The 27,031-nt window shown below is 36.2% G+C and overlaps 1 protein-coding gene across 2 annotated transcripts in view; it reads right to left on the bottom strand.

Moving 5' to 3' along the window:
• Positions 1-1,262: 1,262 nt before the first annotated feature.
• The window catches only part of slc38a1 (solute carrier family 38 member 1), a 42,546-nt gene continuing 16,777 nt past the window's right edge, over positions 1,263-27,031 (bottom strand). For both annotated transcript variants that reach the window (XM_018092276.2, XM_031898954.1), the window contains exons 5-16: positions 19,886-19,959; positions 18,124-18,216; positions 15,628-15,709; positions 12,768-12,850; positions 12,089-12,147; positions 11,632-11,754; positions 10,082-10,161; positions 9,664-9,764; positions 7,724-7,842; positions 6,758-6,899; positions 4,006-4,103; positions 1,263-3,399 (exon numbers count right to left, since the gene is read on the bottom strand). In XM_018092276.2, the coding sequence (XP_017947765.1) occupies positions 3,319-3,399; positions 4,006-4,103; positions 6,758-6,899; positions 7,724-7,842; positions 9,664-9,764; positions 10,082-10,161; positions 11,632-11,754; positions 12,089-12,147; positions 12,768-12,850; positions 15,628-15,709; positions 18,124-18,216; positions 19,886-19,959 (1,135 nt within the window). In that variant the 3' untranslated portion in view covers positions 1,263-3,318. The remainder of the gene's footprint in view (positions 3,400-4,005; positions 4,104-6,757; positions 6,900-7,723; positions 7,843-9,663; positions 9,765-10,081; positions 10,162-11,631; positions 11,755-12,088; positions 12,148-12,767; positions 12,851-15,627; positions 15,710-18,123; positions 18,217-19,885; positions 19,960-27,031) is intronic.

Here is a 27,031-nt window from a genome sequence, read left to right as displayed (position 1 = left end):
GACACATTTGATACATTTGGACTTCTGTACCACTCCGTGAATGCATTTTTAAATTTTATTTTTAAGAGATATTATATTTTTTATTAATATTTTATTTGTATTTATATTTTTTGTCTGCTTATTAAAAATTAAATTAGTGATTAATGTAAATCAAAAATGAAAAAAAAAAAAAGAGGTTGGCCATACTTTTATATCACCGGATATATCTTGATCCACTTGGATGCGCCCTGATCTGCCCTACCCAAACCTTCTTCTTACAAACTACACCTCTTGTATGTATTTAGAGACAAAGTTTATAATTTATTCAAATATGTTGTTTATGTAGAGGAGTAGAAAGAACAATAATAAGACCCCTTCCTAAGCCTCACCCCTGGTAAAGATATATCCATAAGTTTATTTAACAAAGGCTATATGTATGTATATTTCTATTTATATAGTGCTACTTAAGTATGCAGCCCTGCACAGCAGAACGCAGCGATACACAGCAAACTTGTTTTCCCCAAAGGACAGAGTGGCATTTGCGCAGCTAAACACGTTCTGTTGCATTAATACAGGTATTGAGTATGTGTTGTTCTAACTTTGGGAAATGTGATCTGATATTTCATAAATCAGCCCCTACATTGTCAAACACATGAATGGTACTTTGTGCAGATATGTACAGAACATATATTCACTGATGGTGTCCCTACATGCTTTGTTTTTTGTGACTGTAACAATCTCCACTACAACAATATTGGAAAGGTACAGATGACTTTTGGTTTAGGCCTTACCACCCTTTGTCCACTTACTGACAATGATTAGTATGCAAAACTGAATATATGGCTTTCTACCATAACAGTTTTATTTTCGGCTGAACAACAGGTTTTACAACATCCCTGTACAACATGGTTTATCACTGCTTCAAGGCATGATGTTTCTCCTTAAAGGAAACATTTTATAAAAAGTTTATATTCAGTTATAATATTCATCCTCGCTCAAAATGTGAAATGATGCAGAAAAAAATGATGTTTTGAAAGCATTTTACCTCCTAAAACTGTCATTATATGAGCGCTGCAGAGACAACCTCTCAGGTCAGAAGCCAGAGTGAAATGAAAGTTGGGAGTGTCTCTTCAGTCTCCAACAGGAAGTGGTCACAGCCCTGATTGACAGGCTAAACCCAACAGTAGCAGGGAAAACCCCTCCCAGTTTCTTCCCTCTGTGTTTCTCTGCTCCCTGCCTGCATAATTTTGCTTGTGCTGCTGCCAGATCAATAAGCTCAGTTGTAAAATGCAAGAAAATATGTTTATAGTGCAATGGTATGTTGCAAAGCAAATGTGCATGATTTACAAATGAACGTGCCAAGTGGACAAAACAATCTATAGTCCACAAAACATTGGTACACACTATGCAACTCCCTGCATCTATTATTAAATTATAAAAGATATACAAACAGTACACATAAGTATGTACTGTTGTCCAATTCTAGAATTACAGCTTGTTTTCTCTGCAACTCCCTGCACTGGATCATATACTTTTCCTGCACACTGATACATGATACAGGTAGTTGCAAGTAAAACAAATCTGTTGTTCTGGAACAGTATATGACCAGGGGCAGGGAGTTGCAGGGAATACAAAGCTGCAGCTGCTGTTCTGTAACAGTATATGATCAGGTGCAGAAAGCTGCAAGAAAATATACAGCTGTTCTGTTATAAAGTGCAGGAAGTTGTAGAGAAAAAGGTCACAGCTGTTATTCTGGAAATGCTTATATACAAACAACTGTTATCAAGGTAGGAATGGGGCATCTGGGGCTGTAACTTCAAGGCCCTGATTGTGAACATAGGGGTCCTTATCCTGGCATCTGCCCCCAAACCTCCCCCCCCCACTTCCCAGTGCACTGCATACCACATACCTTTTAATTTCTTAAATTTGTGGCTGTGATCAGGGGAGAGGGGACTGTCCAGGTGGTCAAGGCCCACCAGGTTTTTCCCCAATATCCCCCCCAGCCCAGTCTGATACTGTCATGTTTAAGCAAAAGGTTATCTGTCCATCAATTTTTTGTAGAGCTACCTAATTAGAAAATAATAAACAACAATATAACATTCAAAATTATCACGTAAAACAAATTCACAATTACATTTAGAAAGAGTGTCTTAAATATTTCAATGCTTGTACATCATTTTTGGTTTTTAATACCTACTTTTCCAACAAACAAGCTAAATGTGTGAACAAATGTTTCTACCTAATGACTATTAAAATATTTTTTTGCCACCAGGGCTGAAGATGTAAATAGCATGAAGCACTTTGTGACCTGCACAATTGCTTAGCATAGAATCAAACACAAAAGCTATGTTTTGAGTCACCATAATCTATGTAACCATAGAAACAATAACCAACCCTCTAGGTAAGGATCAGTGAAAATACATAACTGGAAACAATAAGCTGGGAGGAAGCGAGCATATTTGCATAGAATTATTTTAAAGGAGAACTAAGGCTTATCAAAGAATTAGGCTAAACATTCTCCACAATGTGTTTTGGGCTCTTCTACTAAACTAATAGCACAGGCTTTCAGCAATGAAGATCTGTGCCTCCAAAGGTGCTCTCAATAGATTACCAACATTTTTCTGCTGATCCACAGCATATGCTCTGGGTTGCTCTAACACACAAACTATACAGTATAAAAAGTCACAAAACAAAGCCAATTAGTAATTAATTTAGATTTACATTACATGGGAACTCTGCAAACAGTTATTTCTGCATCATAATTTAATTATATCAGCCATGTAGCATCAGCTTTTATTTTCTGCTTGATAATTTCTGACACACCCTAATCTTAGCTTTCTAACCACTGCCAAGGGCACACTATACATGTGCAGTGTCACTGGCACTTAAAAGATGGTGAGTTCCTGAGGACAACTTTGAAGGCCTGGATCATTGTATAGAATCTTGTATAGAACTGATGAAGTCTGGGCTGGTACAATGAGTTCACTATATAAAATACATTATACGCCATTTTCCATTTAGGGTTTCAGTTCTCCTTTAAATATTAAGAAAAAGCTATGATACAGTGTTGAGAATGACAGTCAATGTCAGATTAAACAGATCAAAGGTAGAAATACAAGATGAGCTTAAAAAGGTAATAGGCTAGAAATATGTAAATTAGCATGGCTTGTATAAAACACATAGAAGATACACGAAATAGCTCTACAATTACAAATAAAGAAGAAACAGTAACGTATGACTTCTTCCCAACTACAGTGCCCTTGAAACAACAGATGTGTTTGTGATATTGGAGAGCAACAAGCAGCAGTTTCATTGGGACTAGTGACCTTCACTGAAGTCTCATGAGCTAATCCAGTCGTAGATCACAAGGGGAATGCTGACTAAGGAGAATAACACTCCTAATGACAGGAAAATAAATGCCTGCAAATACAAAGACAAAAGGACAAGCAAAGTTGCATCATATACTAACAAATTAATTCATCAGTTTTCATTTCTGTCGCTAATAACCAATTTCTTTCTATTTCCCCTCAATGGAATCCTATGAACATGTTGATTTAATCACTTATTGTAAAAATATAAAAGACATTAATCAAAAGTAGTTCAAATGCCATAAAAAGTCACAAGGTTACTTTAATACAGTTAGCTTCTAATATACCTTGAACTATGGGGGGTATACTATATCTTAAAATGCACATGGTTTAAACACCAATTTTAACTTATGCCATCAATTTATACCCATATAATTTACAGGTTATATTTGTTCTTGTGTATAACAATGGATTATAAGAATTCATGTCGGTGTTTAGTGATCTGCATAAAGGCAATTGGTCTGCAATTAGTAAGTTGCATTATCCATACTATACTTGGATTAAATTCAGCTTTCTCTGCAAAGCTATTTTAATTTCTAAAGAATGCTTTTCTGCATACAACTTACATATTAATTTAAATTATGCAGTTGTTTTTACCCACAGAACATGAATGTGTTTACAAAGGTTACTTATAACACTAACACAATATTATACATACCCACAACCTATCTTTGAAGAGTCCTGGAGAATCTTTGGAGATTTTCAAATATAAGGATGAAGGAAGAATGAAGATCAACATATTGGCAGATGTTACACCTGCAAAACCACAATGTTTAGCATGATAAATGTTCTATAAGTAATCAAGCAAATAATTTATGCAAAGCATCATTAGGCCAAACAAACCTTCATTTTTAGCATTTACACTGAATTTACATTTGAATTTTGGGTTCAGTCTTACACTATGCCCAACATTTTGCTGTGTGGCAACTATTTTTTAAATTAAAAGTTGCATTATTTAATGTGCTGTCATTATAAGAATTTGATTACTTCATACAATGCAGAATTAAATACAGGTATGGGCCAGTTATTCAAAATGCTTGGGACCAGGGGTTTTCCAGATAAGGGGCCTTTCCGTAATTTGGATCACCATACTTTAAGTCTACTAAAGAATGACTTAAAGAATAAGTAAACCTTTTTTTTTTCTATCAGTAAAATTACTCCAGAATTACCTACCTTTGCCCCAGCATTCTGTCTGACCTGGTTCCTCAGTTAGACGTTAATCCTTTCCTTTGCTTCCTTGTGCTGAGTGAAGCCCCCCCCCCCACTTCCTGTTCAGGTCTCTCATAAAAAAAAAAAAAAACCCTGCTAATGCACAGACTGGCTCCTGCTTCCTCCAGGCATGTGCAGAAGGCTCTCCACTCCAACAACAGGCTGTTGAATTGAAGAGAGAACTGAACAGGAAGTGGGGGCGGGGCTTCACTCTGCACAAGGAAGCAAAGGAAAGGATTAATGTCTAACTGAGGAACCAGATCAGACAGAATGCTGGGACAAAGGTAGGTAATTCTGGAGGCTGTTTAGAGTAATTTTAGTGATAGGAAAAAAGGTTTACTTATTCTTTTAACATTGTAAACATTGCCTGCAATGTGGATCAATTATACATTAGTTAGGATTAAGTACAAGGTACTATGTTTTATTATTACAAAGAACAAGGAAATAATTTTTAAAAATCTCAATTATATGATTAAAATGGAGTTTATGGGAGATTGTCACCCCCTAATTCTGAGCTTCCAAATAAGGGAACCCATACCTGTACACTGCCTTGCCCCTTTCATTATGCTACAACTTCACTACTGCAATCTCAGGTTCTGGTACTGTTAACTCTCCATTGCCTGCATTGATTTCCATCGTCCTCTCATTCAAAAGCTACATACAGTCAGTTGAAAATTTGCCCAGTAGAAGATGTACAAGAATTTTAGTTTTTCACATACCATATTACAGAATATAACTGACATTGTGCTCCAGGTTTTACCTTATATGAATATTTTAAATAAGCCCTATATTCTTTGAGATTGACAGATACCAAAAAGTACAGGTAGCAAATGTAAAATAGCTTTCTTTCACTCTAAAGTTTTTGCAGTGCCTTTATACCAGTGAATTTCTGTATAGTTAAAATCTTCCTTTTAGCAGGATCTGGCTCAATGTTTGCATTCGTTTTTTTTATTACTCATCCTTTTTATACATCACCCTTAATAATTCCCTGCTTCAAATCATGTTTAAAGACATACAGTGCCCTCCATTACGATTGGAACAAAGACACATTTTTCTTTGGTTTACCCCTCTTCTCCTCAGTGTAAAATTTTAAATCAAACAATTCAGACATTATGAAGTGTACATTTCAAACTGTAATTTAAAGTTATTTGCATACATTTCTGATTCGCCATGTAGAAATTACAACATTTTAGTCCCCCTATCTCAGGGCACCATAATGTTTGGGACAATTGGCTACACAGGGATAAGATACCTAGGCTGCGTCTACCATTTGAAATATGTTGTTGCCATTGTTCAACATGGAGAAAAGCTGTGCCAACAAAACAAGAATAAAACCATTAGAGACATTGGTCAAACTTTAGAATTACCAAAATCAACTGCCTGGAATATCATTAAGAAGAAAGAATGCACTGGTGAGCTCTGTAATGCCAAAGCTAAGAAATGGAAAATTCTTTAAAGGCCAAGCCAGTCACCTGATTTCAATCCAACTAACCATGTCTTCCATATGCTGAAGAGGAAACTTAAAGGGAACAAGCAGGAGTTAAAGATTACTGCAGCAGAGGCTTGGCAGAGCATCGCCAGAAAAGATAATCAGAACCTGGTGATGTCTATGAATCACAGACTTCAAGCAGTCATTGCATGCAAGGGATATGCACCAAAATACCTACCATTACTCTGTCCCAAACATTATGGTGCCCTGAAATGAGGGGGGGCTATGTATAAAAAGTGTTGTAATTGTATGCAAATAACTTTATATTTAAGTCTGGAATGTGCACTTTAATCAAGTCTGAATTGTTTGATTTAATATTTTACATTAATGAGCAGGGGGGTAAATCAAAGAAAAATGTGTCTTTGTCCCAAACATTATGGAAGGCACTGTACATAAAGATCTACAATCTCTGTTTACACTTTCCTTTAAAAATAACAAAGGTATTAACTGGTTAGTCATGCAAACTATCTCAACATTTTATGTAGCACTGGTAATGTTATATTGGTTATAAAACATTATTTTTTCTAGCTGTTCAGGCTTTGGATACAATTTTTTAAAGTGGAAAATAAACATTTAATCGGTATATGCTGCAGCCCTGTAATTTGTTTACAGCTACAAAGCCTTTGGTTAGATGTATCCTCCTCCCTTACATAATAATAAATAGCATGGTGGCAGCAGTGTTTATTCACCTAATATTGACAGGTGTACCTACCCACTACTCCAAAGATATCCTTCATAGATGGTATGGTAATGACCAGAACATTAACCAAAGCCAAAAGAATTATTGTTACTAAAATGTTCTGCCAATAGTTGTATTTTGTTTTCCGTGCTAGTTCAAAGAGTGAAGAGCGCACCTTTAAAAAGACACAAGAGTCACACACAATGATTTTCTGCATCATATGACAATGGGAAAGACTGCACAGATACTGCAATTATAATAAAAGCTACAACAACCTTTGTGGCACAAAAATACAGTATTACCTATAAAGTTTTTTTCTAGAAGAGATTATAAACAAAATCAATGCAAAGATGAAAAATCGCCTGCTATTCAATTGTAAACAATGAGAGGCAAAAGCCCAGTAGTTCCTCAAATACAGAGGGAGCTCAGAGGAAATGGCCTTGTAGCAAAACCTAAAACCAACTTAGTCTCTCAGCCTATAAGGACTTGTTTAGCCCTTTCACCAACAAGCAAGATTTGAACATTATTTCTGTCATTATGTGCTCTCTTTATTTTTTTAGCAATTCCTGGGGTAAAACTATATATTGTTTTTTTCAGTACAACCTATGCTTTCTAAATCTGCAAGATTAATTTTGTATTGCTTCTAGATCTGCAAGATTTGTTTTGTATTCATTAACAGCTGCACAGAATTTTGTACTACTCATGCATCTTTGTTTGGAAATAAAAAATAAATGTAAATAAAAATATAGTTTAAAGCTCTAAAAAATAAAAATTGAAAAATATTTTATTTTAAAGGCCAAATTTTAATTGAAAACAACCTTTATTGCACTCTAATCCTTGTTTTTGCTAGTTAGTTTGCTAGTTTGATAGCATGAAACTACAACTACTTTGCTAATTTTACTAATTAAGAAAAAAAGAAAATACGTTTTGCTCTTCTATGGTTTACATATGTACAGAAGTTAAAAGTATATTTCAGATTATAATTTGTATTTTACTTACAGTAAAAAATAGTACTGGTACAGTAAGTATTACTGCAATTATGACAGCCAGACGCACAGTCAAGATGAGAATATCATGTTTGTTCTGGTATGCATTAAGTAACTCAGATTTTACAGTACCTGTGGGAAAAAGCATTCGGGTCAACATGTTGCTAAAAAAAAAAAAAAAAATAAAGTGCTGCAAATGTTTTCCCACCAATGATTTACTTTGCTGCCAGTTGGCAAGCACAGCGCCGGTTTTCTAATCTGTGACTCACACCCCCCGCCCCCAGCCCCCCGCACAAGCTCACGCATGCAGCATTTAGAGAGATTAGTCACCCATGGTAGAGGAGATTTATTGCAAGCGCCTAATTTACTCATGTGCCACCAGCCTAAAGGTGACCATACACTGGTAGATTTCAGCTGCTGATTTAGTTCCTTAAGAACGACTTGGCAGCTTATCTGTCCGTATATGGGGCCAGATGTCAGTCTGAAAGGCTTGATTCTTCACTGTATCACGTACCGCGTCGGCTCATTGATGTGGTCCTTATTCTGACTATTCCTATGCCCTTCATTGCTATGCGATAGTTTATGGTCATATGCCCACGGTGGGCATATCAGGGGAAAGAGGTCACCAAACGAGCAAATCTTGCGTGTATGGCCTCATTAGGACTCACTCTATGGATTGTGCTCCTGTTCTTACCCCAGATATTAATCATAAAAGCAATTCTTCCTTTTTTTTTTTAAATGGGTCTGTGTCAAACCTTTTCATAAAGAGGCTACACTTGGCCATCATGTCTTTTGCCTTGAAACTCAAGTAACTTGAGAACGTCTTTTTTTCTTGAGTTACGACACATCCATAATCTGCTGCATCCTATGCGAGATCCAATGGACACTTCTCTATTCTCATTTCCCTGGATTATTATTTTCCTTTGTATTGGTTGATCATTACATTGTATTGCTTATTATGCATTATCTTGGTATCCACAATCAGGTGGTATGCTGGTTCTATTTTCATTATTCCATCATTTAAAATCATTTGTACATTGACAATATCCTGATATATTTATTTAGATTCCCTTTCAATAACCCCTGATATTCAGACTGATAACTGATTGATAACTGCCTTTAAATTATCTCTGTCTAAATGAATCAACACCACCTCAAACAGAACCTAACTAAAACAGAACTGATGGTCTTTCTACTCAAAACCTGGCCTTGCTCCCCCTTTTACATGCTTGCTCATTAACCTTGTAGATTCAGCAAACTGCCATTGGGTAATATTTAAATCTTCACTTTCCTACTCCAATCAGACACTTATATTCAATATCATCATTATCATAATCATTACATCAAAATCTAATTTTTCCATTATAATATCACCAAGATCTGTATACTGCTATAAAAAAGAGAAGTGACAGAAATGAGACTCTATATGCAAATTCGCTTGTTTTCTACTCCATTGTTTGTCTATATTGATTAAACTCTAATTTTTTTACATTAAATAGTTTTAAATAGTTTTGTTACAAATCTGGCCTATCATTGTCAAAGTGCTTCCCTTTTCATTATGTCATCTACTATACCTTTATCTGTAAAGCTGGCCATACACGTGGCGATCTCACGATGTTTCGTACGACCGTCGGTCGCACGAAACATCGTCAGATCCGCCACACACCATTCAGGGCTGAATCGGCAGGTAAGGAGGTAGAAACAATAGGATTTCTACCTCCTTCTGCCGATTCAGCTCTGAAGGGAGAATTTTGGTCAGGCGCCTTCTATGGCGCCCGATCAAAATTTTCTAACTTGGCCGATCGGCGAGCCGACCGATTTCAGCAGCTTCCTGCGATATCGGTCGGCTCGCTGACATGCCATACACGCACCGATTATCGTACGAAACGAGGTTTCGTACGATAATATCGGTGCGTGTATGGCCACCTTAAAGGAAATTATTCATTTACTTACCATAAAATGTCAGATAACCAAACAATGCAGTTAAAAGATACATAACAAACATTGCAAAGAAGGAGATGTTGGAAACCAACTGCATTCTTTTTTGAGAGCGACTGAAAAACACAAAAATAAGTAAAAAAATTACAAATATTAATTTTAAACTCAGCAATTAATAATACAATTTATAATGAATATAAACATTGAATCATTATTGTTTTCGTTATTGCTATGTTTACTTATTCGGAACAGTACTTAATTGATAAATATTCTGAACTGTAGAGAATCAATAATAAAACATTATTTTATTCCCTAATTTGATTTCAATAATTATACACACACAGAACTTTTCTTTTCACTTTTAAGAAAAATAAATATAATATAAAAATACAAGTATTTCAATCATTTTTAGTATTATATAAAGTTTTCTTACTCTCTCAGTTCACTGTATATTGGGAGGACTGATGGATGGCATACAAATGCAAATGCTAATGTTGGTAAAGCATAAACAGTCTATGGAAGAAAGAAGAAAAATCAAGTTACTAAAAATCTGAAATTCACAACAACCAAAAATTTAAATTACCAATTTTTGACTGACAGCTATGTTGTAGTAGAGTGGTAGAATTACAAGTGGGGTGGAAATGCTACATTATACAAAAATTGTTTAGATTCAGAATTTTATTTTGCTGCAAGAACTATTTTAAAAATGAAAATGTAATTATATATATATATATATATATATATATATATATATATATATATATATGTAATCAATTAAAACTTCTGCACTATTTCTGAAATAATTAAGTGAGTTACTCCTCTCTCGCGCATGAGCGTTTGCACGGGCGGGGGGGAAAATAGGGGGGCGATGAATGGGGGCGGCCTCGGGGCGCCCCCAGTAGAAATCCGGTGCTGGTCAAGGCCAAGAGTACTCACCACTGTACTTGAGTCAATCAAAATCTGACTCTTTATGCAGAGAGACAGATTGCTGATCTGTGAATACTAAAGAGTAAGAGTGGCCATATACCATAAGATACTTTCTCCAGATATGCCCAAGTAAGGCGGGCAATATTTGGATAATTCCTAAATGATCAAATTACAGTGAAGGTAATAGCAGCCATTGGAGAGAAGACTGTATCTATGAGCTGGTGTGGTCCTCAATCAAGCCTTCCCCATCGACTTCTGTCCAATTTTTGGCCAGATATTAGTCAGGGAGGCTTGTTGGATGGCCCCCATATACAGTCAGATAAGCTGATCTGAAGGACCCAAATTGGCAACTTAAATCTGCCTGTGTACGGCGACCTTTACTTTGATGGTGCAGAATGTTTAATTGATTATATTAATAAAGTTCTTTGGGGTGAAGCTCATATTCATTTTTTAACTCTGCCTTCCTGTAACAGCCTTCAGGCCCCAATGAATCTGTACCCATGCGGCATTTCTATCTAAAGCTGTTATTTATTTATTTATTTATTGTCCTTTCTTTTACTGTTATACACTGTGTAAAATCAAAGAAAGTGACCATTTTACTGTAGTGCTTTCTGAGGATGCAAGTTTGGATTGGCAGAGGTCACATGATTTTTTACTGGTTTAGAAAGTAAGCTGCATATGCAACTAATTAATATTCCATAAGAATCTTGCAGCAATAATTACTGGAACCAGATAACAGGTAAGTTCTGGTTAATCATACAGGCTAGGCTTTAAGAAATAGACCTAACCCCACAAATGATGTGCTGTCGATTGAGGATTAACAAAACTTTTGTCTCAGCAAAAAAAGGCAGCAAACTGCATAATGTCTATGCTAAACTGATTAGCAAAGACTAGATAATGATGCATGTTAACAACATAACCACCAAACAGAGCAGCATACTGCAGACACATTATTCCTAACAGAAGCTTTGAACTGATAAATGTTGAGCTAGTAATGAGTCTGTACAAGTCTATTATAAGAAGGAAAAAAAAAGTAGTATAAAAAATATACATTACCTTATCATTAAAAGTAAAGTAGTGGGGCTTGCACATATCCTCAGTTGTTCCATTTTGAATCACATGTGAAGTTTCATTCACATCTTGCAATGGACATGGTATTTGGAATTTCTTATAGATTACCTGTAATATAAAGAAATGTCAAAATAAGTTAATTGCCAAGAGTGAAACAATGTTTCATTTAATCCAAGGTTTCTTTTCCTCAGTCAACCAAAATTATATATGACATGCAGCTTTGTAACCCCAAAATATTTGTTTAGAATGAATTAAGCACCTTATTAAATTCTTTTTGAATAATGTAGCAGAATATTTCTGTGAAATACACCAAAACAGCATGGGGGTCCCAATTGTCCCTTTTATCATAAGGTTAAGGGCAAGGTCACACAGAGAAGTGATCTACGCACTGTGTGACCTAGCTCTAAGAATCACTGATTTAATTAAAAAATTTGTAACTTACCACCACAAGAAAAAAAACCATGCAAGTCAAGGAAAACCCACTGGTGTAACCAAGATAACCTATGTAACCCAAGAGAACACATGTTACTAGTCAAACATTTATCCAAGGTAATGCTTTGGGCTTAAATAACAGTATGGGTGTTAAAACAAAAGGCCACAAAGGTTACTTGTAGGCACATTAATGGTAAAGTTATATTCTAGGGGTGAACTATTCTGTTTTTTGATTCCTATATGTTTTCCCCGTAACTCATGTACTTAATAGGACTTCTTCGGAAAAACATCAAACAAAATGTTCAAAACCAACTTCGCATTTTATCTTTCAAAAAAAGAACCTCCTGCTTACTTACCCTGTCTTGGCACTCTTCTGATACAAGAGTAATATCGTTACATGAATGGGGTGTAAACAGGGATGTATGTATGTATATACAGTGTTCTAACTGTTGTGGCGTGCTTCTTAGACTCAATTTACTATTAATTCACCAATACTCTTACTTTATTATTACTCTTATACTTTATTTAAATAATATCTGTCTAGTTTTACATAAAGCAAGGCCACTGTCTTTGTAAAGTCTGTAAATTAAGTTTCTATTTAACGTATGGTTATATTTTAGCTGCCCTGCCCCACAGAGATTAAAAGCTTACATGCGTTGTAAATATTAAAAATAAAAAAAAATACCTACCTAGATTCTTGAGAAGACACAATGGAAGTATAATGAAAACTGTTACAATAATCACAAGAATGGAACCATTCATATACCAAAAGCTGAAAACAGAGCAAAATTATTTATGTATAATAGATATACAATAAGTATTAATATTACTACAGTTATATAGTAATTGTGTACGGTTATGAGATCTGTTATATGGAAACCTGGTGTCCAGAAATTACAGGAAGGCCATCCCCTGTAGACTTCATTTTAAATAATTTACTTCTTTAAAAATTATTTCATTTCCTTTTTCTTTGTAATAAATACATATTTGCAAATGTGAACAGTCACATTTTATCTAAAATCTAATAGTCTAGTGTTCTTGACCAATATCTCTATAAGAGTGAAAGGGTGTCCAAACTTTTCACATGCCACAATTACTATTTTCATTGTTACTATCTATATATCTAGATCGATATATAGGTATATATATATGACTGGGTTTGGCTTGTGGGTGGTTTGAACTTTGTCCTTGTCCCCACCCTGCCCAAAACATCTTCTGACAGCTATTGCTTAATAATATACCCTTGTCTGCCCTACCCACTCCAGTGACATTTTGGGAGCATTTCTTGCATTCATGTATAGTGGATATAAAAAGTCTACACACCTCTGATAAAATGTCAGGTTCCTGTGCTGTACAAAAATGAGACAAAGATAAATCATTTCAGAACTTTTTCCACCTTTACTGTGACCTATAAACTGTACCACTCAATTGAAAAACAAACTGAAATTTTTTAGGTGGAGGGAAGAAAACCAAAAAAACTAAAATAATGTGGTTGCATAAGTGTGCACACCCTCTTCTAACTGGGGATGTAGCTGTGTTCAGAATTAAGCAATCACATTCAAAATCATGTTACATAGGAGTCAGCATACACCTGCCATCATTTAAAGTGCCTTTGATTAACCCCAAATAAAGTTCAGCTGCTTTAGTTGGTCTTTCTTGGCATTTTTTTAGTTGCATCCCACAGCAAAAGCCATGGTCCACAGAGAGCCTCTAAAGCATCAGAGGGATCTCATTGTTAAAAGATATCAGTCAGGAGAAGGGTACAAAAGAATTTCCAAGGCATTAGATATACCATGAAACACAGTGAAGTCATCATCAAGTGGAGAAAATATGAAACAGTGACATTAACAAGAACAGGACGTCCCTCCAAAATTTATGAAAAGACGAGAAGAAAACTGGTCAGGGAGGCTACCAAGAGGCCTACAGCAACATTAAAGGAGCTGCAGGAATATCTGGTAAGTACTGGCTGTGTGGTACATGTGACAACAATCTCCCGTATTCTTCATATGTCTGGGCTACGGGGTAGAGTGGCAAGACGAAAGCCTTTTCTTATGAAGAAAAACATCCAAGCCAGACTACATTTTGCAAAAACACATCTGAAGTCTCCCAAAAGCATGTGGGAAAAGGTGTTATGGTCTGATGAAACCAAGGTTGAACTTTTTGGCCATAATTCCAAAAAATATGTTTGGTACAAAAACAATTACTGCACATCACCAAAAGGACACCATACCCAAGTGAAGCATGGTGGTGGCAGCATCATGCTTTGGGGCTGTTTTTCTTCATCTGGAACTGTGGCCTTAGTTAAGATAGAGGGAATTATGAACAGTTCCAAATACCAGTCAATATTGGCACAAAACCTTCAGGCTTCTGCTAGAAAGCTGAACATGAGGAGGAACTTTATCTTTCAGCATGACAACGACCCAAAGCATACATCCAGACCAACAAAGGACTGGCTTCACTGGAAGAAGATTAAAGTTTTGGAATGGCCCAGCCAGAGCCCAGACCTGAATCCGATTGAAAATCTGTGGGGTGATCTGAAGAGGGCTGTGCACAGGAGATGCCCTCGCAATCTGACAGATTTGGAGTGTTTCTGCAAAGAAGAATGGGCAAATCTTGCAAAGTCAAAATGTGCCATGCTGATTCATACTCAAAAGGACTGAGTGCTGTAATAAAATCAAACAGTGCTTCAACAAAGTATTAGTTTAACGGTGTGTACACTTATGCAACCACATTATTTTAGTTTTTTTGGTTTTCTTCCCTCCACCTAAAAGATTTCAGTTTGTTTTCCAATTGAGTGGTACAGTTTATAGGTCACATTAAAGGTGGAAAAAGTTCTGAAATGATTTATCTTTGTCTCATTTTTGTACAGCACAGGAACCTGACATTTTATCAGAGTTGTGTAGACTTTTTATATCCACTGTATATATTATATATATATATATATGTATCCAGGAGGCGCATCATAGCTCTCAACTGTCCCAACTTTCTAGGGTCTTTCTGTAATTTAAGTCTTTTAAAAATCATTGAAACATTAAAACTCCCAATAGGGGTTAATTATATAGTAGCTGGGACAACAGTACAAGGTACTGTTTTATTGTTACAGAGAAAAAGGGAATTATTTTATTAAAATGGAGTTCCAGATAAGAGATCCCATGCCTGTCCTACACAGGAGATGAAAAGAAATGAATATTTGACAATTTCATAAAATAGAATCTGAATAATGCCTAATCAATTTAAACATCACAAACACAGACTTAACATGTACCCATTATGTTTTGAACCCTTTACTTATCAAAGTCCTTCACTACCCAGTGCAAACCTTTTTTATCCTATCCAAAAAAAAGGATATCATTGTCTTTATTTTTTTTTTTAAACTATAAGTCAATTATAAATTACAAAAAAAATGTTAGAAGGAAGTGTACACTGAACTTTGAAACAAGACCATTGCAGATACCAGTTATATTCATGGAAAACATTATTTTAATAATATATATTACTACATGTGACTAATTAATAACAGGTTAACTGAAATGTACATGTGGAACTTACCTTGCATCAGGCTCTTTTCCTAACAAAAATGCAATGACAGAGGGCAATTCACTTTTTACTATAAACAGGTAGCTTAGCATTGCTGTTAAGAAAATAAATAAGAGGAAATCAGTATTGTCAGTCAATGAATGAGAATGGGACACATAACTATAGGAGTCATATTCTGATAATTATAATATTTATCTTAATTTAGATAAAATGCTGAAGGCCATGAAGTAAGTGACAAGACTCCAACATTGTGCACCCTCAAACATTGTGCACTGGGTTTTTTAAAACATTCCAACAATTGCTTTTGGGGATGTGTAGTTGTCAGGGAATTAAGCTCACTGTCTAATTTTCTTCAGGTTCTATGTGCCTTTAAGCAGGAGACAGCCTTGGAGAGTCACTTGTTTGGAAAGGTCACCAAAAAAGTGGATCTTTCCCTGATATGGCCACTATACATGGGCCAGTTACCTGGTGACTCAGGCTGGAAGGACTGATTTAGAAGCTTTTTTTGGACTGTTTATGTTTACCTTAAGAAAATATATGAACATTCAGGGCATATCTAATTATCAAAGGGCACTTCAGTCTACAAACATAAAGTGTGGTGTTATTACAGGTATGGGACCTGTTATCCAGAATGCTCGGGAACTGGGGTTTTCCAGATGAGGGACCTTACTTAATTTGGATTTCCATACCTACAAGGTAGTCTACAACAAAATAATTTAAACATGAAATAAATCCAATAAGATTGTTTTGCCTCTGTTAAGTATTAATGATATGTTAGTTAGGATTAAGTACAAGGCACCCTTTTATTATTGCAGAGAAAAAGGAAATCAATTTTAAAAAACTGAATTATTTGCTTAATGGAGTATATGGGAGATGGCCTTCCCGTAATTTGGAATTTTTTGGATAATGGTTTTCCAGATAACAAAACCCATACTGTATTGTTCCTAACATGTATTTATAAAGTGCCAACATATTCTACAGTGCTGTACAAGTAGTGAGTTTATACATTGGACATACAGAATTACATACAAAGCCATACAACAGGGGTTAATATAATAAAACAATGTACAGTTACATAAAGAATGCTAATTATAAAAAGACAAGAGGAAGGAGATTTCCTAATGTGCAACCTTTTCTCTTTATTTTTCAGTATCCTCCATAAAAAAACATGGAACCCTTCATATCTGAGAAAGCATTCAATTTTGCAACTTATTATTGTCAAGCAAGCAAATCTAATAAGGCACTTTTTCATGGAAATTGGGTGGCGAAGTTGATCTTAAAATTTTGGGTGGCGAAGTTGATCTACAACCACTTTTCCTCTAAACCATAATTGATGAATTGTGATATAACTGCAGTGGTCAGACGAGAGTTTCTACTCAACCCTGTGAAGATGTCAGCCATCAATTTTTTTGTTACTTCTGTTCTCAGAACCAGGCTAACCAAAGGCATGTGTTTGCCCCCCTTCAAGATGCCATTAGTGTATGAGGATTTTTTTTTTGTACTTTAATTTACGGATGCCATTCCAACATCTCTCTATGCCCTCTACCTTAAGTATTACAGTTCAGGAGAACTATAGCCTGAAAAGGCTAACAAAAGAAAGACGAATTGCAAAAAAATCCAAAACTTTTCAGCCTGTATTTTTCATTACATCAGAATTTTGTATTGATATTGTTACCAGGAAAGGTAAAACTTATGGCATATGAAAGCAGACAGCATTAATTTAAATTAATTTAATAAGTTCAGAGCATGATAACATTTTAATGCTATAAAGATCATAGACATTAAGGGGCAGATTTATTAAAATGTGAGTTTAAAGCTTAATACATAAAAACTCACCTATGTTCTATTCATTCCTATGGGATTTTTAGAAGCGTACTGTATTTATAAATGGGAGAGAGTTGGAACTCACCCAAGCTTTAAACTAACATTTTGATAAATCTGCCCCTAGATGTATTCTTCATAGTTAGATTTTGTGGTCAGTGTAAGACTTCATAAAAATTAATGAGGATTTTTGCATTCTTTAGATCACCCTCCTGCAGTTTACTTTCTCCCATCAGTCAGGCATAATTTCTGTAATCAAACAGTAAAATAAAAAAGTATTTTGATCATGACCAGATTGCCGTCTTAACTGTTTTAATAAATACAGTACTATGTCTGCAAATATTATAAAAAAAATTTAATTCTAGAACGTACATATACTGTACTTATGACCTATGCCTGTAAAGACAACCCAGTGTTAATTCATATTTAACAGTAAACAAGTGGAAAGATGGGCTTGTTTTTAAAAATTGTGGAGGAAATTTACAATAGAAATGTCAATGTGCACACTGATATTTACCAAATGATGCAGCTGCTTTTTACCTTCCACTTGTCAGGAAAAAAAGAAATTATACAGCCACTATACAATAACTTTGGTAAATCAGAGTTTAACTTTTTTAAACCACCTGCAAGTAGAACAATAACATCAAGTTTTAAGTATAGGTCACTTGTTCATACTAGAATACTTGCCTCCAGTGTTCTGTAGAGAAGTTGATCCAAAGACTAGTAACCGACCTGGAGTACCAAATACTTGCTCTCCTAGCTTTTCATATACCATGCAACCTGAACAAAACCAAAGTTTGAGGAAATTAAATTATGACTTTAGAAATGTTGCTTAAACCATTATATTTAATTTGCTACATCACAAAACCCATTACCATTAATACTGATGTATACATAATAACAAATGATTTTAAATATGTTCTCATTCATAAAAATCCTTTTCAAAGTAAAGTGTCCAACTGGTGGCCCGAGGCCCCTCTGTGTAGCCCCCCCACCTGTCTGGCTGCTGTGACTGCTTGCCTTTGTGTAAGCTTTAAAGAGAAAGGAAAGGCTACTACTATAGCCCTTAATATAGTGTAGAGCCCCCTTGCCTATAGCAAAACTTTATTTTTTTAAATAATGGTCACTAACTATTAACTTCTTACTTAGCTGTATTTGCAGTCTGTGATGGCTGCCATATTGGATTCCCCCGCTCGCAACCCCCACCCCCCCGTGGCGATCATGTGGTGAAACCTCTACTTTTTCAAATTGTTGCACAAAAAGACAGCGTCAAAAAACCAAAACCTCTATTTCAAAGTAAAGAAAGATCCTCTAGGGAAGGGTAAGGGACCTTTGCCATTGACTACTTCGTGATCTCGACAGGTTTTGGCTGTAGAATTGTTGGATTTGGCTTTTTAGCCATTTTGCCACATAGTAAGGCTTAAAAGACTTGCAACCTTTTTCTGAAACTCTTTTGCATTGTGACAAAAAAAATCAGAATCAGAAAAAAAAATTAAGTGTCAGTAAACGGCCCCCTTAGAGCATAATTTTAACTATACTGAAAACTACGTTGAGAAGCTAATATCAGGTTACAGCCTTTTCTTGTAAACCATTTTTCTTATTGCTACTGACAGAATCGGTGGCCACGGTACCTTACAAGAATTTAGCTTTAAATATTTTTTCTTTTTTACTGAATGTACCAGTTATCTTTCACACTACCTTACAGGCTTGCTGCTTAGGCACTGCTTAATCTGGTAGAGTAGCTGGGGTGGGAAGTAAGCCCTTTTTCAGCGACCAGGGCATGCACCAGCTGTTCTGCACATATGCTGTTCAGGGAGGGGAGGGGGCGGTCAAACCTAAATACAACCTTGGTCTCACTTATGTAGCATTGCAAAAAAAATTGACCCTTCCCCCCTACCGAGACCACAGACATTCTTGCCCTTAATTTATATAATCTAGACCAGGGGTCCCCAAATTTTCTTATTCCTGAGCCACAGTCAAATGTAAAAAAACTGGGAGAGCAACACAGGCATTATATAAGTTCATGGAGGTGCCAAATAAGGGCTAAGATTGGCTATTAGGTAGCCTCTATGCACACTGTCAACTTACAGGAGGCTTTATTTGGTAGTAAATCTTGTTTTTATTCAACCAAAACTTGACATCAAGTGAAGAATTAAAAAATAACTACCTGGTTTGGGAGCACTGAGAGCAACATCCAAGGGGTCGGTGAGCAACACGTTGCTCACGAGCCACTGGTTGGGGATCACGGATCTCGACTAATACATATGGGGCATATATAGATATAGGGAATTGAAAATAATGTGCATATTGCCCCATCTAACAGAAAATGTGTTACTACGTTATCCCACTGTAATAGTCACATTCTGTACTATTATTGCAAGGAAAACAATTAACTAATATTCACTAACCTAAACAACATGTTAGACTCAGAAAAAAAGGTTAAAGTTACCTGTCTCCAGTGAGCATTTCAACAGAAGATTTATGGAGTATACTGATAAAAGTGTAACTGAAGTCAAAAGTATCCTAGGAAAGAAAAGGGGAAAAAAATATATGATAGAATCTCTTTTATCATTCACATTATATATATATATATATAATGTAGTTCTTATATGTGCAGGTGAGCAGAAACCTAGACACAGGGAATTAAACATTTTCTAATTGGACCAGTATTGTTAGTGGAGTACTGCAGTGCTGTTTTCAGACCTTTTCTTTCAATTTGTTTATTAAGGACCTTAGTGTTGGTATTGTTGGTACTGTCTCTTTGCTGATGATACTGAAACAATGCAGTAGGTTGCTGTTTGCAGATAGATTGAACTGGAATAAACTGGAGAACAGGGAAGCAAATTAGCAAATGAAGTTCAGTGTTACTAAATGCAAGTTTACACACTTTGGTAGAAATAATATAAATGCTAGTTTTATTATATATTTAGTTTAGTGGATTTTTTTTAGATAAACTGTATAGTGCTAGACAAAGTTACTCAGTAATTACTAATCCGAATAAAGGTCTTCATAAAAGAGGGCATCAACTAGAGTGATGAAAGCATAACTTTGCATTTTAACATCTGACTCGTAATGTCTCATCTTGCGTATGCAATGCAGTTTATCTGGAATGAGTGTACAGATGTGCAACTAAACTAGCAAAAGGATTTGAATAACATTTAATTTGGAAGAAAGACTACCATGTTTGGGGTTGTTTTCTCTGGAGGAAAGGGGCTTGTGATGAGACCTTATTACTCTTTTGGAGTACGTTAGAGGTCATTATAGACAGACAAGAACAAAGAACCATGCATTAAGACTTGTGGAACTGAAAAATCATTTGAAGCAGAGAAAACGGTTCTCCCAGAAGGTGTGTATGCTGTGATGGCAGATTCCATTAAAGCCTTTAAGAGTAGTTGAATGACTTCTTGGACAAATATAATACCCAAGGCTATAGTGCTTTCAAGATCTATAGTTAGTATATGTATATATATATATATATATATTTATAAATGTGAGTGTATCAGTAGGTCAGAGTGGAGGTAAAAAAGCCCACTTGAAAAAAGCCCACTTCAGAATCGATAGTGTTAACCAATTATTCAGTCATACTGGCGCAGGAACCTATTTCCTGGCATCATGTTTTTTCAACTACTGCATGCTTTACTAATGATTTTAACACTTCTGCACTTTGGAATAATCTGGTTTACAGGTCATTAGCCATTTTTTCTTATCATTTTGGATGACTGTGTCAATAACTTATTTCGGGCAGATGCTTTTGTGCACAGTAGTCCTCTGTTTTTTCCTCTGGTTTTCAGCATGTGCACATTATTGGCTAAGGATAAGCTGAGAGAGTAGTGCAACAAAGTGCATGTGATTAAAATATCTCTTTTTTTTGTATCTGGTAATACTGCAGACTATACAGAAAGGGTGGATACTGTAATTATAATAAATGATTCAACTTTTCTCTAGGACATGAGTGTGTCACAGAAAGATATCATCCAAAATATTATTCATACTGTTGTAAATATCATTGCTGAAATACAGAACAAATCAGTCACGCCTCACACCCAAAATAGTTATTTTGTAGTTATTACAGTCACATGCTACATGACAAATGATCAGTTAAGAAAACTAATTATTGTAAGGTTCGGATAGAAATACTGCTCATCGGAAGTGCTGATAAAAGCAAACAGCTTTGTGTAGGAGAGAAAGGACATTTACTTCTTCTAATTCTGGCAATAATATTGCTAGAATCAAATAACACTTAATATCAGGCTTTTCACATCAGTTAACAATTACTAAAACAGTAGGTTTTGAATGGGTAAACATGGGTAAAGGAGTAATTAAAAAGGAGGTACATGCAAAGTGCCAGATTTGACTGCATGTTTTCTGTAGCCATAGTTACAAGACCAAAATTAATATGGCTTTGTGTTCATTTGAACACTCCGAGCGTATTTTCGCTGAATTTTTCGTGTCTTGCGCGACTTTTTTAACGCCCACGCGACTTTTTCATATGCTTGCGCGAAAAAATCAGAAAGGTTTTCATGCTGTTTACAAGTTTGTGACTTTCAGATCGCCAATACGATATTATCGTGACTAATACGATTTTTTCCCATTCGGGATTCGAACTCACATCTTCATGAATGTGTAGGCTACTGGACCAGTAGTGCATTGTTGACCAACTGAAATATTTTCCTTAGTAACCAAAGGTTTTGTGCTCCAATCCTTTACAAGCCAAACACAGAAGTTTTTACACTTACAAGAAATAGGGTCATACAGAACCCGCAGACCCTGTTTCACCATGGTTCTTTCTCGCCTATACTGTAAATCTTAGCTCCCTTCTTTGGGGTGCCAATCCCTGCACAGCTGCAGAATAATCACCAAGCAGCAATCTCTCTGCGAACCCAATTCACATGGAGCAGACTACTGCAATATAATAATAATGGAGGACCAACACACTCTTGTCCATTAACTCCAGGGACTCTGTACACCAGCTTAAACTTTAGCTGAACAATATGAAAATAAAACACATTATTTCCCCCCCATTGTAAAACTGACATTTGCTTAACTAACCACACATATGACAGGAATCTGGGGGAAACATTAAAGGAACAGTAACATCAAAAAATTAAAGTGTTTTAAAGTAATTAAAATATAATGTGCTGTTGCTCTGCAAAAAACTGGTGTTTTTGCTACAGAAAAGCTACTATATAAATAAGCTGCTGTGTAGCCATGGGGGCAGCCATTCAAGCTGGAAAAAAGGAGAAAAGGCACAGGTTACATAGCAGATAACTAGTAGATAAGCCCCATATAATGGGGAATTATCTGTTATCTGCTAAGTAACCTGTGCCTTTTCTCCTTTGAATGGCTGCCCCCATGGCTACACAGCAGCTTATTTATATAAACTATAGTAGTCTTTCTGAGGCAAACACACCAATTGTAGCAATGCAGGGCAACAGTACATTATATTGTAATTACTTTTATACACTTTAATTTTTTGGTGTTACTGTTCCTTTAACCACAGTTAAGCAGTTGTGGATGATCTAGTAGTTAGGTCAAATAAAAGAAGTGTAGAGAGTGAATAAATAGAGAACAAAATTACCTGGTGTAGTATGTCACGCAACACATGACATTGCAAGATCACACTGCCCCAACACTTGGTTAAATAATTAAGTGCAGAAAAAAACCCTAATAACTTAGGAGTACTCAGCCTTTTGACAGCTAGCAATTTCTCAGTTACAGCACAGGTTACAGAATTGGTCAATGGACACAGGTCCCTTCCAACACACATGACCATAAAGGTTTTTGCATTCCTTGGCTACCTCTTATTTAGGATTAAACCTCAATTTAAAATGTTTTTAGAGAGTAGACATCTATTTCTAGGTACCAATAAGCCTCCATGAATTTTACTTTCCCAGCATTTTTTTAAAAATCAAACACTTTCCGTTCGGAAGTTACCCCAACTGAAAATTCTAATTTACATAAACATCTATCCCACAGACGGTATCACCAGCATTCCAGGATTCTTCCTGGCCACCAATATTTATTATTTATTTTTTATTTATATACCGTCAAATACCGTGATACCGATATAATTTTGAAAAATACCGTGATATAAATTTTTGGTCATACCGCCCAGCTCTAAGTCTAGACAAACATTTTGACAATTTATAGCTTTTAGAAATTTTGCACCCTTACAAAGTTAAGGCCAATTATTGTAGCAGCTTCCCCACCCACCTTCCAAAATCTCTGGCTCACTGCTTTGCGTCAGTGTTGCAGAAATGTGTGAGTGACAGAGCAGAGTGAAAGCTGATTTGCTGTGGCATGTCATGAGGCCACACCCCTAAACAACAAACGTGCAGAGGGAAATAAAGGAATGGAGCTGGGCTGGGTGCTGATGAAGTTGTATATGTATACAGAACAGTAAAGCAGCTTATTGCTTATATACACATATACACAGCACTTCAGGCTCTTTTGCATTTGGGGTTTGTGCTGCTCACCTGCAGACTTAGATCAGCTGCCAGTCACCCTCCTGCAATTTACACATGCAGATACAAATCTTACTTCAGCAGCCAGATAGAAGTTTAACAAATGTAAAGAGTACATAAAAGAGACTTCAGAGACTCCATATCAGTGGCAGTGACACACCAATTGCAGCAATATTGCAGACCTCTGCACGGGCAACTGTGTGTACAGGCACATAGAATCATGTATGTTGGATTCAAAGACGGCTCTCTGTCAGAGCTCTTCTGCAGACTGACTTGCCAGGCTATCAGGCTTCTTGATTGGACAGCTGAGTCTAATCAGGCCCACCTGATCAGTCTGTAGCATTTAGGCTAATGCCACACGTAGCATAGGTAGGGTATTTGCGGCAACCCAAAAAACGCTTGCCGAGAATACACTATGTACGTTTAAAAATCCTACTACCTGTGCCTGCCCCTGATAGCATTTTAAAGGCTCATGTGCAGGCACATATAGCTGATAGCTGCCAAAAACACGAGACTTTGCATTTTCAGCAATATCAGCTAGGTGTGTCTGCACCCGAGCGTATCCAATGCTATCGGGTGCAGGCACAGGTAGGAGGATTTTTCAGCGTACCTAGTGTATTCTCGTCAAGCGTTTTTCAGCTTGCCGAGAATACACTACCTATGCTACATGTGGCATTAACTTTACTCTGCTACATGGGCAGAGCCTGAACTGTGGCTGGTGATGTATAAACAAAACAAAGGAAACCTTTGCACAAACACTATAACTGGGTGGTGGGTTAGGCTTCGGTGCGCGCTGGGCCCTTTTTTTGCAGGGGGCCCGGTGGCTCACTGGTTATATTTCTAATGGATTTTTGTTTTCCCCTGACCTGGTTGATCTGCCTTCTGAGTGATGTCTCTTTTTGATTTGTGGTTTCCAGTTTTGAAACAAAGTAAAAAAAATTTAGTGAATGAATATGGACTATAACCCTACCTAAAGCCAGTCCAGTATTCTTAAGAATTGGCCATATAGTCTGTTATCAATTAGCTTGCATACATATAAAGAGTGACTACAACAGTAGCACAAGTTATTGTTCCTACATTTTTTTAATAGTTATATAAAAGGTATGGGAATGTGCAAGTGGATGCCCTAAAGTTACTGATTAATTACAACTCCCACATCACCTGCTAGCTCACTTGGCATGTATGTTTCACATTGCTCAGAAAGGAAAAAGCAAGTAATATGTGGCTTCTTTCATGTTTTTTCTCATAAATAACCAAGAAATAATGCTCTATGTGTTTGTTAGTAACTCAGGTGAGTGAGAGGGAAAGTGTCAGACAAAGTAAGGGTGAATTGGGTTGAATCTTTGATTTTTTTCCAGGTTTTCTTTCAGATAGGAAAAAAGGCAGGTGGGGGTTAAACTTTAGATGTCAGATAAGAATGGTTGGACCACTCCCACTCCTCTCTGCTCAGAACATAAGCTGCCTGTCTGTACTGAACCAAGTTAAGCAGATTCCCATTTATGATACTTCCCCTTTAAGTTAAATAGGGCAAACAAAGAAACTGAAGCTAAGCAGTGTTTAAAACTTCTCAATTCTTGAAAGGTAGCTATAATGAACTTCTGCTTATCTATATGTCAAAACAACAAAGTGGGGAAAGAGGGAATGTTTATACACAGTTCATTATCTCTATTTAATCTTACTCAGCTTATTACAAGTAATGTAGTAAGTGTGAATGCAAAAAATGCAGTTATTTCTTTTTATTAACAAAAAAATGTTTTTTTATTAAAAGAATAGGAAGAATATAGAGGTGTATACTGCTCCTTTAAATATGTGAGCATGCACTTAGAAAGAATGCCTTTTTTCTCTAATTGCAAAAGTTAAAATGGCTAATTTACTAAGATTAGTTACCATGGGCAAATTAACTTGTTCAGTTTAGCACTTATGTTTGTAAATTAACATTACGTTCTTTTAAACGTCTAAGAAACAGGTCTGGACACAGATCTAAGATTAGATATGAAAACATATATGTTCATTATGAAAGCAACCACAAATCTTTAACAGTATAATAAAAACAACAGTTACATTAAGAAATAAATAGTGTTATAAATAAATACATCCAAATGAATCTATTATAATTCCTAAAAGATGTTATGTTTAAAGTAAACTTTAACTGGGAAAGAAGTTATAAATTAGGGCTCTTACACGCAGTCTGCTTCCCCTGTGGTGGATCTTTCATATGTTCCATTAAATGCCCGTGTGTAAGAGTCATTAACCCTTTCCCTGCCAACAACGTATGGCGTACGTTGTTGCAGGGAAAGAGCTTATCTGCCAACAACGTGCGGCGTACGTTGTTTGGCAGATAAGCATTCTCTCTGCAGAAGCGGCATTTTGGGGTCAGTGAATACCACAGACTTTGGTATATCTATGCATATTGGGCATCAAACTGTTCAGTAGACCATAGGTGTTCCTATTTGGGGTGACTTGCCTTTGTACGCAAAAAATTGTGTGAGATAAATGCGGCAAACTGCAACATTTTTAGGCGATTTTCTGAAATGTCATAAAAACCAATAACTGTAGGAAAGCTTTGCAGATTGGTACTTTGGTGTAGAAAGGACTCTTTACACTTGTTGGATATATCAGAATGTGTACTTTCCAAAACTATATGGTTTCCTGGGGGTCTCTGTATAGTTTGGGGGTGTTACAGCAGATAATATGCTGAGAGGGGGCTCTTATGCAAAAGCTGAGTTGGCAGGCAAGAAATCCATATGCGCTATTTTCATTTTGGGGTCAGTACACACCACAGACTTTGGTATATCTATGCATATTGGGCATCAAACTGTTCAGTAGACCTCTGGTGTTCCTATTGGGGGTGATTTGCCATTGTACGCAAGATATTGTGTGAGATAAATGTGGCAAACTGCAACATTTTTAGGCAATTTTCTGAAATATCATAAAAACCACTAACTTTAGAAAAGCTTTGCGGCTTGGTACTTTGGTATAGAAAGGACTCTTTACCCATGTTGGATTTGTCAGAATGGGTAATTTCCAAAAATATATGGTTTTCTGGGTTTTTCTGTATAGTTTGGGGGTGTTACTGCACATAATACACTGACAGGGGGCTCTGTGTGCAAAAGCTGAGCTGGCAGGCGAGA

The sequence above is a fragment of the Xenopus tropicalis genome, chromosome 3, assembly GCF_000004195.4.
Source record: "Xenopus tropicalis strain Nigerian chromosome 3, UCB_Xtro_10.0, whole genome shotgun sequence".
NCBI classification, from domain to species: Eukaryota; Metazoa; Chordata; class Amphibia; order Anura; family Pipidae; genus Xenopus; species Xenopus tropicalis.
The sequence above is the reverse complement of the archived record's forward strand: the minus strand, read 5'-3'. Positions and strand labels throughout refer to the sequence as shown.